Raw genomic sequence first — 15,426 nt, forward strand, 5'->3', positions numbered from 1 at the left:
GATCAGGAAGCAAGGAACCCGAGTATACTGATCTCATGCCCACATTTCAGAGGTCAGACCAAACAAACTCTGAAAATGTCTGTGGTGAGATTGCAATCTTCTGCTGAATGGGCTAGTTCCCTCGTGTTGGTTTATTCTAGTCGCAATTCCCGCGTGCAGCTATTTCACCTCACGATCAACTCTCAAGATGGGAGTGCAAGCTTTCATCATCAGGTGGTGCAACTCCCGGGCTCTCACACCAATCTTGATGAGCTTGCAGGAATCGCATCGCTACATGCAGTACCTCTCCGACGTTCCGCATCGAAGGGCCGCCATAGTCCAGCAAGCGAGGCTGCCGGTGCTCACGTCGACAACAACAAGCTTCAACTCTTCCAGCTTTTTGTATTGGCCAATGACCTGAACCTGACCTCATCAGCTGTTGCCATTACATTTGGAAATGCTCAGTGGCCGGGATGGCCTGAAAAATCGACGAAAACTGCGTGGGATGACACCCAATGGAGGACTTCACTGAGAAAAAGGAGGCTACGAGAGGTCGAAGATGCCCTTGTCGTTCCTGATGCGGTCGAAGACGGCAGACAGCTCAGTCGCCAGCGTCGGATCAGGAGTTTCCCAAATCACAACACAATCCAATTGAGATACTATCTGGTCAAACTCATGCACGAGATCAACGTCGCTTTCTTTAGGGAATACGATTTCGTGTCGGGTGGTGACAACGGCGTCGGGCCTTTTGGTTCCATCAAAGACATATCGGAGAAGCGAGAAACACACGAGCACGTCGCGTTGCAGCCTTTGCTAGGATTCAAAGACCAATGGCACGCTCTGGATCTCACAAGATTGGATGCCCTGTGGAATCGAGACCTCGAGCGGCTTAAGAAATCGAGCGACGTCCAGCTCTTTGAATGCGGCACATTTGGGCCGACACTCGACGTCACCGCTTTCTTCGAACGGTTCTCCATCGATTGGTCCAGCCGGATGGCAGCTGAGTCGCTGGCAGCAGCCCAATGGAGATACATGCAGCTTGCGTTGGAGAGAATGGCTGCCGAAGTGTACTTGTCAGAGAAAGGCATCTACATGGCACCTCAACCAACTCTAGACCTTGCCTCAAGGGCTAAGCCGAGAGAAGGAAACAGTCAATCCGCAGTCGATGACTTGTATGAAGAGCTACCTTTTTCTCGCGCAGGGTCAGAAATGACATTACCGACACCTTCAGCAACACCGTCATCATCTCGAGCAACCTCCCAAGTTGCCGAATCGTTCGAGACGCAAGAGGAAGATGACACGTCTGATCGGGAATGTCCAGCCGTGACGCGCCTGCGTATGTATCTTCCATCAAGCAAGTTCACTCCTCCAGCAAAGCAAGGACAAAGCCGCGTTATGTCTCTCTGGCCTGAGCAGAGAGGCAGCGACCCCAAGGATTACAGATACTCGCGCAAGGGGAAGGGGGCGGATGGACTTGAACAAGCGGCGAAGCGCAGGCGGGAGAAAGAAGTGGAACGCCGGCGCCGGAGAGCCGAGAGGAAAGCACAGCTAGGGATTAAGCTCGAGGGCTTTGGCGACTCGCTCAGTCAGGCGCCTGTGCCGGATGAGGTCCGATCGAGTCCGCCGCCTCAGATGTTCGCGAAGAGCCAGGGACAGTATCAGGGCTTTGGGTTCGGAAGCCAGAGTCAAGCTCAGAGCCAGAGCCAGAGCCAGAACTTCGGTCCTTTCCAGACAATGTCCCAGCCGATCCGCGGTGAGTTCGGGACTAGAACCTCCGTGCTCAGAAAGAAGATCAAGGGGAAGCACAAGGCAAAGTCGGGTTTTAAGTAGAAGCCTTGATTCTTTCAGCCTTGAGAGGAGGTCGAGAAAGTTGTGTGCAACCTGTGTCTTCGGCGGACAGAGACAGTTTTGACCGTGGATATTGAACTCATTTCCCGTCAAGGGAGGACAGAAATCAGTTCTTTCCTATCGAATGGTATCATTAAAGTAGCGGAGTGAATACTCTTTTCTCAAGTGTGAGGTACCCCTACGAAATCTGGATTGGTATGCTTGTTTGTGGTTGAGTGTTGGCTGGCGGTAGGTACTGTTAAGATAGCGGGATTGTCGAGCTGAGTGGACCGATCTGCAACCTCCCGGCTGTGACTTACAAAAGTCATCAGCTACAGTTAAACCTGTTCACTCACCGTCACACTCAACTCGTAATTCTCCCAACTTTTCATATCAACAATCATTGCCCAGGATGTCTCACTGTCACGATGAGCATGATCACCATCATGGTGGTGATGAGCACGATCATTCTGACGATATTACCCCGGCGCTGCAGTTCTCACTGTATCAGCACATCGACTTCGATAATATCACCACCCTCAACGAGAGCGTCCACGGCTCGGGCAAGGCCATAACCAAGAAGGAATGGACCGACAGACTGAGCGGCCAGCCCGAGGTGGCCAGCGATGCCGACGAACAATTGATCATTAACATCCCGTGAGTCTCAAACAACGACCAAGCACGAAAGATCCGCTCGCACACATTCTCACACCCACACCCACACATACACACACCCATACATACACACGTCCACACACACAGAAAGAGAGAGGGAGAGATGCAGATAGAAGTCGACTGACAGCACTGGGCCTTGCAGTTTCGCCGGGCAGGTGAAACTGCACTCGATCCTCATCCGCACGTCGCAGTCGGCCAGCGCGCCCAAGACGCTCAAGGTCTTCCAGAACAGGGAGGACATCGACTTCGAGGCGGCCGAGGACGCGTCCGCCGAGCAGGAGTTCGAGCTCTCGCATACCTCCGAGGTGCAGGATCTGCCCGTCAAGCGCGCCAAGTTCGGCAAGGTCCAGCGCCTGGCCCTCTTCTTCCCGGACAACTTTGGCGACGGCGACGAGGACGTCACGAGGATCTCGTACCTCGGCTTCAAGGGCGAATGGATGCAATTGGGCCGGGCCCCGGCCAATATCCTTGTGAGTGATTCCCCTCCCCATCACGCTCTCGGAAATGTCATTGCTTTTCTGTCATTACTGTGTAATGGGACTGCACTTCCATGAGGGTAGCCGCAGCGAATTCAATATTTCCACAGTCCTGGATGCAGTGCTGCAGACTGGCTTCCCTTGACCCTGGTTCTTAAAGATGGAGGTGACTGATTTGAGATGTTGCAGTACGAGGCCGCGGCAAATCCAAATGACCACAAGATAAAGGGTACGGACATCAATCAGATGGGCAGCGGAATTGGCGGTCGTGGTCCGGGCCAGTAGAGATGTGGTCTACCTGGGAGAAATCCAAGCGGGTAGTTCACTTGTATGCTACAGATTTGCGAAGGATGGCAGTATCTCAATGCTTGTCCCAGCCGATATTATCAGCTTCGATTATCGAGCCACCATATGGCGTACCACCACTATCCCGTTGGTAGCTACATAAAATCGTCCTCCCAGTTCTCGTCTCGGTCTTGGTTGCTCGATGCTGCCATGTTCTCCTCGCTGAAAATATCATCGTACGCATGATCCTTCTGGTACTTCAGCTGCTCTCTCTCCTTCTTAATCCGGGCTTCTTCCTTCTTCTGGAGGGGGAATTAGTATCGACTGACAGCCGCTGAGATGGGTAGCAAATAACACATACTCGTGCCAGCTGGGCAGCCTGGTCCTTTTTCCGCAGCTCTCGCTGCCGGTCGTCCTTCTCCTGCTTCAGGTCGGGATGTTTCTCAACCTTGGTCTTGTTGAGTCTGTTGATGATTGCGTTTTCCCTCTCACGCACCAGGACCCTCTTGACCTAGTAAAGAAGTCAGAAAAGGAGTCCCAACGCCTGATGGTCTGAGGAATAGCAAACCTTTTTGTCGCTGTGGAAGGAGACCTGGCCGACTGCCATGCTGCCGTCTTTCTTGAGGTTCGACCATGGTGTGTAAATGATGGTGATGTTGTCCTTCTTGTTGCCTGAACATATCTCTCTGAGCACTCAGGTCTCCGTTCAATTGACGGCGGTATGGCATACCTTCGATCGAGTTGGCCTTGGTAAGCTGTGCCAGATCCGTGACGAGAGGTTCGGGGATGTTCTCCCACGTCTCGCCCTCTCTTAGCCGCAGGTAAATATGCGCACTAGAAAGCTTGTCCACATGAAACTAGAAATACCACACAAACAAGTCAGGCCGGTGATGGGCATTCCGCAAAAGTACGGCTCTCTCTCATACCCTGCAGCCTTGTGAGTACGTTGTTCCAGCAAACGCAGACCGCCAGTACCCAGATAAAACTTACCAAACATCCTCTTCCCACCCATGCTTGATGAGATCCTCGTCTGTGAGGAACGGTGTCAGTTGTCACTCGGCCTCTTTACAACGATTGTGGGCACTTGGGCACGAGTCCACGCACTCTCGAACTTGTCCTTGCCTACGTAAACATAGGCAGGCGGGTCGACCACGGTTGAGGTAAAGTAGTAGACCATTCTGGATCTTGGGGTCAACGAGAGTCGCAGGTCAAACAAAAGAAATGGTGAGGTGAATGTCCCTCCTGCAAGTTCTCAGGTTCGTCGCATCGGCTGCCCAGGGGGTTGGTGGTGCTGGGGGTCTGTGAGCCCGTAACTTACGCTGCGGCTGTACTGTATTTTATCTCCACAACTTTTCTTCGACGGCCGTGGCAGGCAAACTCATTCGGCTGCAGCAGGTGCTGGGTACAGCGACGCCAGAACCTCAAATTTCGGGTGGATTGGCACCTCACCCTCGCACCCACGACCTCACATCGCCGTTCGTTCGCTTGACACGCAGCGTAGCGACAATGGCGCCCAACATACCCGCGAGGTGCTGGGCATCAATACCCCGACCGTCAAGGGCGCCCTCGGCCCTCATCGCCGGCATACAACGCCCCCAAACGACGTCGCTAGCCTTCCGACCCGCCCTCTCCGTCGCCGCCGCCGCGCAGACCACCCAGACGCGCGGCGTCAAATACGGCTGGAGCACCCTCCCGAAGCGTTCGAGCTTCCAGGTAAAATACAACTCGGGCAACGGCCTGCCGGAGCCGACGACATCCCCTGCGGCCGCCCAGAAGCGCAAGCAGCGCAACACACCCCTCCGGACGGGGATCCTGGCGACCAAGAAGGGCATGACGGCATACTACACGCAGAACGGCAAGCGCATGGCCTGCACGGTGCTCCAGGTCGAGGAGTGCCAGGTCGTCGCTCACAAGGACCGCGAGACGCACGGCTACTGCGCCGTGCAGATCGGCTGCGGGTCGAAGCGCCCCGGCAACGTAACCGCGCCGGAGCTGGGGTACTACGAGGCCAAGGGGATCCCGCCCAAGGAGCACATCGTCGAGTTCCAGGTGCGCGACGAGGCGGGGCTGGCACCGCCCGTGGGAGTGCAGCTGCTGCCGGATTGGTTTCATAAGGGACAGTGGGTGGACGTCAGGGCGAACTCGAGGGGCCAGGGGTTCGCGGGTGGCATGAAGAGGCACGGGTTCAGCGGACAAGAGGCGAGTCACGGTAACTCGAAGAACCACAGGACTATGGGTAGCGCGGGCCCCTCGCAAGGAAGCGGTTCGAGAATCCTGCCCGGCAAGAAGATGCCCGGGCGCATGGGCAATGAGAGAGTGACGATGCAAAACCTGGCTGTCCTGCGGGCGGACAACGACCTGGGTATCATCGTAGTCAAGGGGTGTGTCCCGGGACCCAAGGGCGCGCTGGTCAGGATCTCGGACGCGGTCAAGCAGGACCCACCACCGCAGGAGTTCATTGACAGGATGAACCAAGCGCTGAACGAGAGATTCCCCAATGCCGAACAAGACCTCACTGGGGCACGGAAGATGCACTTGGAGCTGAAGCAGTTGAGAAAGGAGGGCAGGATAGTGGAGGCTGTTCAGATGGGTTTGCATGAGACCGCTGAGGAGGCTGCGACGCCGATCGCTGTGTAGGATATGTACCCTGGCGAGCAAAATAAAAGTACATGAGAACACTCTGGAGCACGCAATGATACTGATGAGATGTTCCTGGAGCATACTGACATACTTCATGAACCAGCTACGGCAAACAGACCAGCTCTCACAGTTCCCAATGCTTTATGCGGGTACACGGCTTGTCACCACAATATCTAGCAGGTTCTCCCGATAGTTCATTTCAAAGGAAGGCTGCGCTGGCCGACCTGCGCGTCGGGACCTTGGAGCATCGCAGCCCATATATCTTCGGGAGAGCTAATGAGACAAGGAGTGAGACTCATGCCTCAGCATCAACTCCCGTCAATAGCTACTGCTGTCTGCTGCGACGGATTCTGATGATGGGTACAAGACTCAGGAGCGATTCAAAACGGGGAAGAGTATTCAGGTCAACAACTCATTGGCGCCAATCTTGTGATTGCAAATGCTGAGACTATTGTACAGCGTGTCTACCAAATAATACACAGGTCTCTTTGCTGCAATCCCGACAACTCTTGCCGTCCTGATTCGAAGACCGGCCGAGGCATACGGTGTACCTCATGAGCCCCCTTGAGCATATCCAGCCCAGATCATTGTGTAACTGGATACCTCGCGAAGTGTTGCTCAAACGCGCACTCCTGCTGCTATGGGTTCATATTCCATGCTTATGCATGCTTATGCATTAATAGCATATCGCTGACGACTCGAGAATGGCGACCACGAACGTCGTTCCGTTCGTTGAAATCATTGACACACCTCCATTGTGGGAGACGACATCGCCTCGCGTGCCATAGAACTCCATCTAGTGCCTGAATCCCCTCGTGGTCCCCTCATCTTCATCATCGTCCAGCCCACCAGCCATCCTCATCGCGCGGAACGGGTCCCCGTCGTCGAGGAGGTCGATCCTCTTCCCGTCGCTCGTCTCGAGGCTCCACTCGGTGGTCTCGAAGACGCCCTTGGGCGTGGGCCTGAAGCTGGCGAAGTGCATGACGCCTGAGTTCCTGGTGCCCTTGACGGCGAAGGAGATGTCGATGCGGCCGTGCAGCTGGTTCATCTCGCCGCTGATCCAGGGGATCTGCTGCTGGAAGTAGATCTCGTCTCCGAGGTACTCGCGGGCCCTGGCGTTGTGGCGCAGCGCGTACAGCGTCGACGACACCACGGGCGACGAGCTCTTCTGGTAGTTGAAGATGGCAACGCTGGCGGCGGCGACGATGGCGAAGAAGACGGGCAGCGTGCGTGACCAGCGGAAGCGGTTTGCCTCGACGTCTGCGAGCCACCATGTTAGTCAGTCAGTCCAGTCCAGTCATCCGCGGACGGTGCTGGTAGGGCCATGTGGGCAAAGAGGACGGCCGGGCTCACCTGGCAGCTCCCTGTCGGCCCGTCTTTCCATCAGAGGTCCATCTCCGGGCTTCGGTGCGGCGATGAGCGACCTTCTTTGCGGCAAAGCTCTCCTGGAGACGGGCACCCTCAGTGCCCGGAGGACTGACGTCCTACATATCGGCCTTGGCAACATGTCTGCGACCGTGTGTGTGCAGATTGGTCGTCGGATGGAGAAAGACGTTGGAATAATTCAGGGCTGAAGTCGATCATCCCACCTCACTGTGGAACCCCAGACCCCTGTTTCTCACGCCGGCAGCGGCTCTTGGGGTAGATCGACGTCACCTAGGCTGCTAGGCCGCGGTACATAGCTCGGTAGAAGTTCAGCTCTCGAACCTTATTTGCGATCCGCCCTGCTACTTTCACTTCATCCCATGTAACCTCGCCAGCACATAGCTTGCCGCCTCACTTTCAGGTCGCCCTCACTTAAGAGCTCGTCCTCAGCACCACAGCGGGGCTGTTTCAACGCGGCCTCCCCTACAGAGAGTGAAGCAACATGGACATAGGCAACGCAAGGACGCGACTCCGTCGCACATTCCACTACCCCACCGATGAGAGTTCCAACGGGAGCACCCCGGAGGTCCTGGATGAAGAGGGTATGCTCCCAGGCCCTTATCAGTAGAATACTATCACATGTAACCTTTCCATGTGCACGGATGGCTAACCTTCCCCCGAACAGAACAGGAGAAGCTCATTCAGACCCTCGCAGAGCAGAACGCAACCACCAACCAGCAGTACCAGATCATCCTCCTCGCACTGCCAATCCTCTCGTGCATACCCTACCTCCTGGCGCTCTTCCGCCCCTCGACGACCCTCATCGCCGTGCTGGGCCTGACCTCCCTGGCAAGCACGTCCTTCCTCCTCTTCAGCCTCCCGCCGACCGAGACGGGCATCCACGCGCTGGACGCCTGGGCCAGTTCGGGTTCCACGCGAGGCCAGCAGGGCGGTGGCGACGGCAACGATGGCCCAGGTGTGTCGGCGTCCGGGTCGGGCGGCGGTGGCCCTAGCGGGATGAGCACCCTCAGCCAGCGGCGCCAGCGGAGGCGGCGCGCGAGCAGCTTCAGCGTCGCGCCGCAGAAGAGCCCGCTCGAGAGGCACCTGCCGCTGCTGAACGTCGGACTCTGCGCCGTGCTGGTCCTGTACGGCCTGCTGGTGCAGCGGCGCGGCGGGGGGACCAGCGAGCACTATGACGGCAGCGAGGACCAGCGCCAGCACTTTGGCTGGCTCGGCCTGGGGAACCTGCCCGCCATCGTGTACGCAGTCGTCATCGTGGCCAAGCTGCTGATGGCGAACGTCGACCCGGAGAGGGAGCTGACGGCGCTGAAGTACGACTATAAGGGGGCCTGAGAGGCCAAGCCGGCCATGTGCTCTGCCGTCGGGGAAAGGCTGCCGTGTTTGTAGGCGTTACTGTTGATTTGCACTGGTCGAATGGCTGTTCCACGAGAATGAGAAACGCGAAAGTATGCTTCGTTTGATATAGATACCCATATCCAGACCATTATCGGAAGACCTTGGCCCATTGACTCCAGCGTAGCTTCTTGCTGAGATAAAATAGGCCATAATTTCTCTGCCGAGTGTATCACTGAGTGACCCAAAGAAACCGGTCTTGCCGCATCCCTCCCGATCACGAAATTTGGAGGCTTAGTGAACTGCACGGTAAGAATCGCTGGTTTCTATGGACAACACAATGCGTCTCAAACGTTTGGATTGTTGTCACACATATCTGCCTGCAAAGCTTATTTTGGTATGTGAGCTTGCCGGTGTAAAGCCAAATGTGTCCAGCTCAAATGTCGCGTTCAATGCGCGACATTGCATCGTCCAGACCAGATCAGACCTAATCATCCCATTCTTCTCTGGCTTTGACTCGAACAATGTCCAACCTCATCATAATGCGGGTAATGTGGGCTCTTGTAAGCTCCATACTTTTCTGCAATATCTCATTCATTTCCGGTCGTAATCTAGGGTTCTCTTTTCTTTTCGGAAATGCAAAACCTCGTAACAAGCTATTACATATCTATCGAATCGGTGAATCTCAGCACACCAGTGTATTTGAAAACGCCATCGACACCTGGTGGCAGCTTTTCAGGCGGAGGGTTAGAGAGTGGTCCAGCCTCGGAAGACTTGTCGACCACAAGGGCGAGTCCTTGGGCCTTGATGGCGTCCACAAGCGACGGCACCATTTTCTGCCATTATAATTAGTACGGGCACACGTCCGGTGATCGCGGGTGCCAAAAGGGGATTTGATATGACGTACCAGAAGCCTTGAAGCTACCACCAACCCCATAAAGTTGTTGCCCTGGGCCGTCCTGACCACCTCCTTGATCGAGCTGGATCTACGGCCATGGTTCACGGCCGCGGCGATCATCTGCGGGGGCGCCATCGAGACTTCTTCGCGGCCGAGGTCATTACACATGAACACGGGGAAGTTAGGCTGCTTCCAGTTGAGCGCGGTGCAGACGCTAGGGCTGTACGAGCTGAACACGACGGTCCGGACGGCCGTACTGCCTCCACTCTGTTGGGACTGTGCACGCTGCACACGCGCGTGGTCGAACACGATTCCCAGCACCGAGTCAACAAAGTTGTTCAAGCCGCGGCTGTTTGACTCATGGGGTTGCGGGTGGGCGTGATCCTCTGCTATCTGGTAGATGAAATGCAGGTTGAAGTTCACGCTGGAGGGTAGCATGTCGAGGGCCTCAGTGAGGGTGAGTCCCGCTGATGCGAAGAGGCGGTGGATTTCCTGAAGCTCAGTCTGTTGATGGAGGATTCCTGTTGCGAGGGCCTTTCTCGAAGGTGAAATTCGTGCCATCTGCTCGAACTGTGCGTGGGTTACCCATGACAGAGGAACGGCCATACCTTCTGTGCCCATGTCCACTGTCCGTGTGGGCCACAGAACTGCAACGCCATCCTTTGTCTGCTGCACATAGAGTCTCACGAAATTACCAACAAGACTCGACCCGGTAACAAAGCTGCTGATATGGCGATCAAACTGCCTGGTTGCCTTCCAATATGTCTCGAAGTCGGTGATTTCCAGGGGCTTGCCTTGGAAAGGCTTGATAACCTGCGTGTTGAAGCTGATTTGACCGATCGCGCGAAGTCTGGGATCAAACAGGGGAAGGCAGCAGCTGCCGGAACTGCTCAATGAGGCGCGGAAGGTGTTGGGCAAAGCCACCGTCTTCGCAATGACTTTAGCTCCGTACGTCGGAAACACGTCAAAATCCAACGTGAAAGCATCGAGATTGTCGACCTGGAAAGAAACAAGACGGGTATCTTCTGTGAAGGGGAGGATTATATTCTTAGGAATGAAGTCGGAAGCCTTGGACGAGATGGTCAACCGAGCGGCGGGGTATTTGCCATCGTGGAAGAACACGAGAGGTTGTTCAGCATCTGCACCAAAGTTGATCTGTACGACGGTCTTGGTATCCAGGAAATTGTGGCCATATCTACGCAGTGGGATGATGGGTGGCGGTAATTCGAGGTCTGGGATTCCATCTGGATCGAGTGACATGCTTTCGGGCTCCTGGGTCTGTGCCATTGGGCCTAATGAGGGCGGCAATACTTGTGTCGTCCTGGGGCTCGGTTCCTGGCTCGGTGTACCTTGAAGGGATATCAGCAAATTCATGCACTCGAGATGACCCTCCCACGCTGCATAATAAAGCGCTGAAAGGTCTTTCTCGTCAAGGATATTTGCGTCAACCCCTTCATCCAGAAGTGCTCGCAAGCAAGGGACGTTTCCTTCGCTAGCAGCATGTACGAGTGGCGTCCATCCATACAGCTTGTCGATTTGATCGAGGTCAGCCCCGAAGTGCTTCAGTAGGCTCAGCAGCTCGGGATTCCTGGCAGATCTGGCCACAAGGTGCTGGGGATACAGACCTTCGGCATCGGGTAGGATTTGAGCGCCTTTGGTGAGGAGAAGCTCCACGATGGCATACGAACCATGTTTGCATGCCAGGTTTAGAGGGGCATGGTCGGTCTCTGAGATGGAATTCAGCCGGGCCCCTTTCTCCACAAGCATCTGTACGCAGTCCAAGTTGTTGTGTATGATGGCATGTACCAACGGTCGGAAATTGTCATGGTCGATAAGATTGATGGTGTCGGCGTCAACTGTGTCTAGGTCAGCAAATGAATGTAAGGCGAGAAAAGGGCCCTTCTTACCAGCCAAGAGTGCATCAATCATGTCCAACCGGCCATGCATACTGGCATAATGCAACGGCACCCGACCGTAGACGTCCGTTCGATTGACGGCAACGCCTTTTTCCAGTGCGAGGTTCAAGACAAAGTAATTGCCGTAGATCGTTGCTTGGTGCAAGCAATTCCGCTCATTGATGTCGTCTTCGGACTGGATGTCCACCAAGCCTGTGTCAAGCAGGAGCTGGAGAGATTCCTGTGGAGCTTCATTGATGGACGCAAGGAAGGTTCTGGTGATCCTCTCCATCAAAGACAGATCCATTGTTGAGTTGGGCTCCACTGCTTCTCTCATACGCCCTAGGAGGTCTCTCAAAGAATCGAGGTTCCCCGAGAGGACCGTCTCGAGGAGGATGGTGTCTGCATCTCCCTCTTCGGTACCCAGGAGATGATGGCTGCTCACGATGTGGTCTGGTCGTCCTTGCCCTTCAAAGCTGACGTGGTCCCCGTCTGCCCATGCACCGAGCTCCTGCAGGCTCGTTGTGACCTGGTCAGAGAGCTCACTGATGACAGTCGGGTTGAAGAAGGGCTGAACCTCAACAGCCCTGGAGAGATAGAGCTCCTTCGTCTTGGACTTGGAAGTCTTGTCCCATTTCTTCAAGATCTTGGAAAACGCCGTCCCATTTATGTCGACGAATTGCTGCAACTTGTTGAGGTCGTTCGCAAATTGTTGGAAACCCTCTTGAAGGGTTGTAAACTTGGCTGACCGTCTTGATATGCCATGGCGTGACTGGAGTACCTTTTTCTTATCCAAGAGGGTCTTGAGCCGGATTTTGAGCTACAGATTGCACGTCAGATTATCCATCAGGAATCCAGTGGCGGCTACATCGGGACTTTACCTCTGCCTCTTTTTGAAGATAAAAGGCGTTGACTTTCTCCAGCTCTCTTTCCTGGTCCACATTTAGCATCGGTGCGTTCAGGCTCATTTTCGCGCTTCCGAGAGGCCATCATACCAGCTGGAAGAAGAACGTCGCTTTGTTCGCCTGCAAAGCGGCCTGTGAATCTATTGTAGCGGCGGAGTGAAGGTGGTCATTCTGGGCCTGGAGCGTCGGAGTTGCGGAAAGCTTTTTAATGAGCTATATGGGAATGCAGTTAGCGAAAAGTCTCTCGCCCAAACTTCCTACTCGCGCGACGGTGTGGCCCGTGGGAAACACGGCTTCTGTGGTTCCAGTGTACTCCTCGCTTGCTGTTCTAGAGAATTTTTGTGGTACCCTTTCTATTTCAGAGCGGACGGGGTCCCAGAGCGGAGAGTGGGCGGTCGGAGGGGAGGCCCTGGAGGCAAGACACACCTTTTTTAGTGCTTTGTAGTTGACAAAATTGGCAGCATACTCAGGGACTTCAAGCTGGCGCTTCTGGATCTGCTTGCCAAACTTCCTGCTGGAGGATCAGCAAAAGCTGACATGGACGCACAGCAGCAGCACAAGCCACAAGCTGAGTAGAGCGCAGAGACTTGGGCCACGGCCATGGAGTCAGGGGTGACTCACATAGTGCGAATTTGAAGCCGCCGACCTGGGGAGGCCACAAGCTGTGACGCAAAGATTCAATCAAGTATGGAAACCGGCCGTTGTTTTATCGACTCGGACAGTCTCAGACAATGATGGGTCGGAAAAGATCAAGGACGTATCAGCCACCGGCCCCTCTTGAACAGCCCATGCAGGTGTGACGTCTGATTTGATCAGTGACTCTCTCTGAGGATGGACAAGCCGGCTCTGGACTGTGCGACTTGTTTGGACTTGCTTCCGCGCGGATGGGGACCCGAGACCCTTCCGACAAGCAGGTGGAGATGAGCCGTCCGGTGTTGGGCTTCCTCCTTGCCAATCGGAATTGCAGTACCAATAGGGCCCAGCACGAAGGACGGAGTATGGCTTCAACTGCTGCGCGGAGTCTCCTCCTAGTGGGGAGAAGTAACGTAGTTTCTGTGGAACCTGGCAAGGAGGATATCAGAGACAGTTCCTGAAGTTCCTGGGTTGCAGGTCAGACGAGACCCGCAGGCCTTTTTCTTCTATTGCCTCATAGAGCGGGAGCATCCGCCGCTCAAATATCTTGAAATTCCAAAGACAGTGGAGCGGCTGTCAAGGCTAAAGTGAGGGTCCGCAGCAGAAAAGTCCTGCAGGAGGACCACGCCATGTGTGACCACTACACCACTCTGTTGGTCGAATGTACCTCCGGACGAGGGAAGGGGTGAACTTGTACATGGAAAATAGTCTGGGTCACAATAGAAAACGCAATCATGACTCTTACTCATGAAAAGCAGGAGGGTATCGGAAAGTTGTTTGGGAAAGAGGGCCCGACACGTACTTTCTCGCAGAGGCTACAAGAGTGACGAACCCCCACGCAAGACAAGAAAGTAGGAACAGAAATAGACTTACTCAGCCGGGCAGTAAACAAGTAAGCCAGTGAGTGATGTGACGGGCCAGTCGAATGTAACTGGGCTGGCGTGTCGCGGAATTGCCCCTTTGGGTTGGGTGAAGCTGGGGGTTGAAGGAGACGGAACAGCCGCGGACTGGAACCCTCGACGGGCGTACGCCGGGCTTCACCTGCTGCTGAGATGGCGTTGGTGAGCCAGGTGACTGAAGGTGAGTAGTTGTATGGGTGCAGGTAAGCTACAAGTCCCCAGGAGGTAGGGTAGCTTTAGACGAGCCGCCTGCAGACGTTCTGTGTGAACGGGAAGGGGGTGGGCGCTATGCAGATCTTGCAGTAGATTTGACAGCGTTTTGGTTCCAGAGACCTGTCTGATAGTGAAGTCCCAAGTCGATCAGTCTTGATTGGGTTGACAATCACAGCTTGTGCGGTCTAAATTGAACATCAAAACTTGAAGGTGACGGTGAGTTGATGATGTACCTCGAAACAGCCCAACCGGTCGATCACGAGCCGTGGTTGAATATCCCAAAGAGCTTGTTCTCTCAGGCAGGACCGTAGGACAGATGAGTTGGAAGGGTGTGCTCACAATGATTTGCTCTTCTTTGGAACGTGGTGTGGTCGAGGTATTCCAACATCGGCAGGTGTATCTGCTGTGTGTAGGTACGGAAAGCCCGAGTCAGAGTGGAAGAGGGCACGGGACACCGACCTGGTGCGTTGTGCCCAAGAGTGGGCGCGTTCCCGAGGTCCACGAGGCACGAGGCACGTTGACAGGTACTGCGATCCCAATGCGAAGCAGCGACAGCTCCGGGTTACTCAATTCTTTCCCGCCGAACACACCCATTCCCAGTATCGTGCCTTACTTGAGGCTCTTTCTTCGTCCCTTGGGATCATCAAGTCCGGTAGGGGCCGTCCAATCACGCCCGGCCATCGAGGAACGTGCGCCCAGCGCTCCAGGCTGTTTCCGGACTACCCCCGTAACCCTGGACCGCCAAAGTGGGGAGTCGAGTCTGAGTTGCTCCGTCAAGACCTAGTCCGCTCTGCCCCGTACCAGACGACCACCTCGAGCCACTCGCCATCCCGAATTGCGATGCGCTTGACGCGCTCGTCAAACCGGGAATTTTCATGGTTAAATAGGGCTTCTGAGCATGTCATCATGATGACCTCGGAAACGACCATCTTTGGCACGTCTCACACCTGTCACCCGAATGCGCCTTGCCAGAGACTTCAAAAATCCAAGAATGGCAAGGCGTAGCCTCCACTGGGGTAATATTGCATTGGGAAACCTCCTGCTGGATGACCTCCTGTTTGATAATATCCCGTTGGATAACAACCAGTGGTATAAACTCCTGTTTCCTGCAAGATATCATCCTCCCTCCTGTGTGATAATCTCCTACCTCTCTGGGATAGTCTATCGAGATGAGAAGATGGGATTCATGTTCTCGCGAACGGAACTCTCATCCATGCTTACAGCCTCAATTCCGGAAAATTAACCTTGCGCAGGATGGCGGCATGTTTGTGCCTCCTGCACTGCAACGTCATTTGGAGAAATTCTCTTGGGGGAATCAAGGCTTATGTTTCTAGGGATATCCGAATAATAAGAGACATGACGTCTTGGTGCTTCACGTCCACC

General features: G+C 54.9%; 7 protein-coding genes across 7 annotated transcripts; 4 read left to right on the forward strand and 3 right to left on the reverse strand.

The window, feature by feature from the left end:
• Window positions 1–654: 654 nt before the first annotated feature.
• INS49_011324 (uncharacterized protein) lies at window positions 655–1,809 on the forward strand (the record flags this gene model as incomplete). The annotated part of the gene is made up of 1 exon (XM_043172043.1): window positions 655–1,809. The coding sequence occupies one exon, from the start codon at window positions 655–657 to the stop codon at window positions 1,807–1,809; it is 1,155 nt and encodes a 384-aa protein (XP_043023788.1).
• A 409-nt stretch (window positions 1,810–2,218) lies between these two features.
• On the forward strand, window positions 2,219–3,242 carry INS49_011325 (uncharacterized protein; the record flags this gene model as incomplete). Its single annotated transcript, XM_043172044.1, has 3 exons — window positions 2,219–2,463; window positions 2,624–2,951; window positions 3,147–3,242. The coding sequence occupies 3 exons, from the start codon at window positions 2,219–2,221 to the stop codon at window positions 3,240–3,242; spliced, it is 669 nt and encodes a 222-aa protein (XP_043023789.1).
• Window positions 3,243–3,397: 155 nt separating this feature from the next.
• INS49_011326 (uncharacterized protein) lies at window positions 3,398–4,419 on the reverse strand (the record flags this gene model as incomplete). The annotated part of the gene is made up of 6 exons (XM_043172045.1): window positions 3,398–3,544; window positions 3,604–3,753; window positions 3,811–3,914; window positions 3,973–4,076; window positions 4,233–4,272; window positions 4,347–4,419. The coding sequence occupies 6 exons, from the start codon at window positions 4,417–4,419 to the stop codon at window positions 3,398–3,400; spliced, it is 618 nt and encodes a 205-aa protein (XP_043023790.1).
• Window positions 4,420–4,748: 329 nt separating this feature from the next.
• INS49_011327 (uncharacterized protein) lies at window positions 4,749–5,879 on the forward strand (the record flags this gene model as incomplete). The annotated part of the gene is made up of 1 exon (XM_043172046.1): window positions 4,749–5,879. One exon carries the CDS (start codon window positions 4,749–4,751, stop codon window positions 5,877–5,879), a length of 1,131 nt encoding a protein of 376 aa, XP_043023791.1.
• A 799-nt stretch (window positions 5,880–6,678) lies between these two features.
• On the reverse strand, window positions 6,679–7,389 carry INS49_011328 (uncharacterized protein; the record flags this gene model as incomplete). The annotated part of the gene is made up of 2 exons (XM_043172047.1): window positions 6,679–7,142; window positions 7,236–7,389. The coding sequence occupies 2 exons, from the start codon at window positions 7,387–7,389 to the stop codon at window positions 6,679–6,681; spliced, it is 618 nt and encodes a 205-aa protein (XP_043023792.1).
• Window positions 7,390–7,749: 360 nt separating this feature from the next.
• On the forward strand, window positions 7,750–8,600 carry INS49_011329 (uncharacterized protein; the record flags this gene model as incomplete). Its single annotated transcript, XM_043172048.1, has 2 exons — window positions 7,750–7,849; window positions 7,933–8,600. The coding sequence occupies 2 exons, from the start codon at window positions 7,750–7,752 to the stop codon at window positions 8,598–8,600; spliced, it is 768 nt and encodes a 255-aa protein (XP_043023793.1).
• Window positions 8,601–9,259: 659 nt separating this feature from the next.
• On the reverse strand, window positions 9,260–14,972 carry INS49_011330 (uncharacterized protein; the record flags this gene model as incomplete). Its single annotated transcript, XM_043172049.1, has 8 exons — window positions 9,260–9,436; window positions 9,508–10,790; window positions 10,848–11,354; window positions 11,406–12,213; window positions 12,275–12,325; window positions 12,389–12,511; window positions 12,725–12,809; window positions 14,845–14,972. The coding sequence occupies 8 exons, from the start codon at window positions 14,970–14,972 to the stop codon at window positions 9,260–9,262; spliced, it is 3,162 nt and encodes a 1,053-aa protein (XP_043023794.1).
• Window positions 14,973–15,426: the final 454 nt, after the last annotated feature.

This window comes from Diaporthe citri (genome assembly GCF_014595645.1).
Source record: "Diaporthe citri strain NFHF-8-4 chromosome Unknown scaffold_5, whole genome shotgun sequence".
NCBI classification, from domain to species: Eukaryota; Fungi; Ascomycota; class Sordariomycetes; order Diaporthales; family Diaporthaceae; genus Diaporthe; species Diaporthe citri.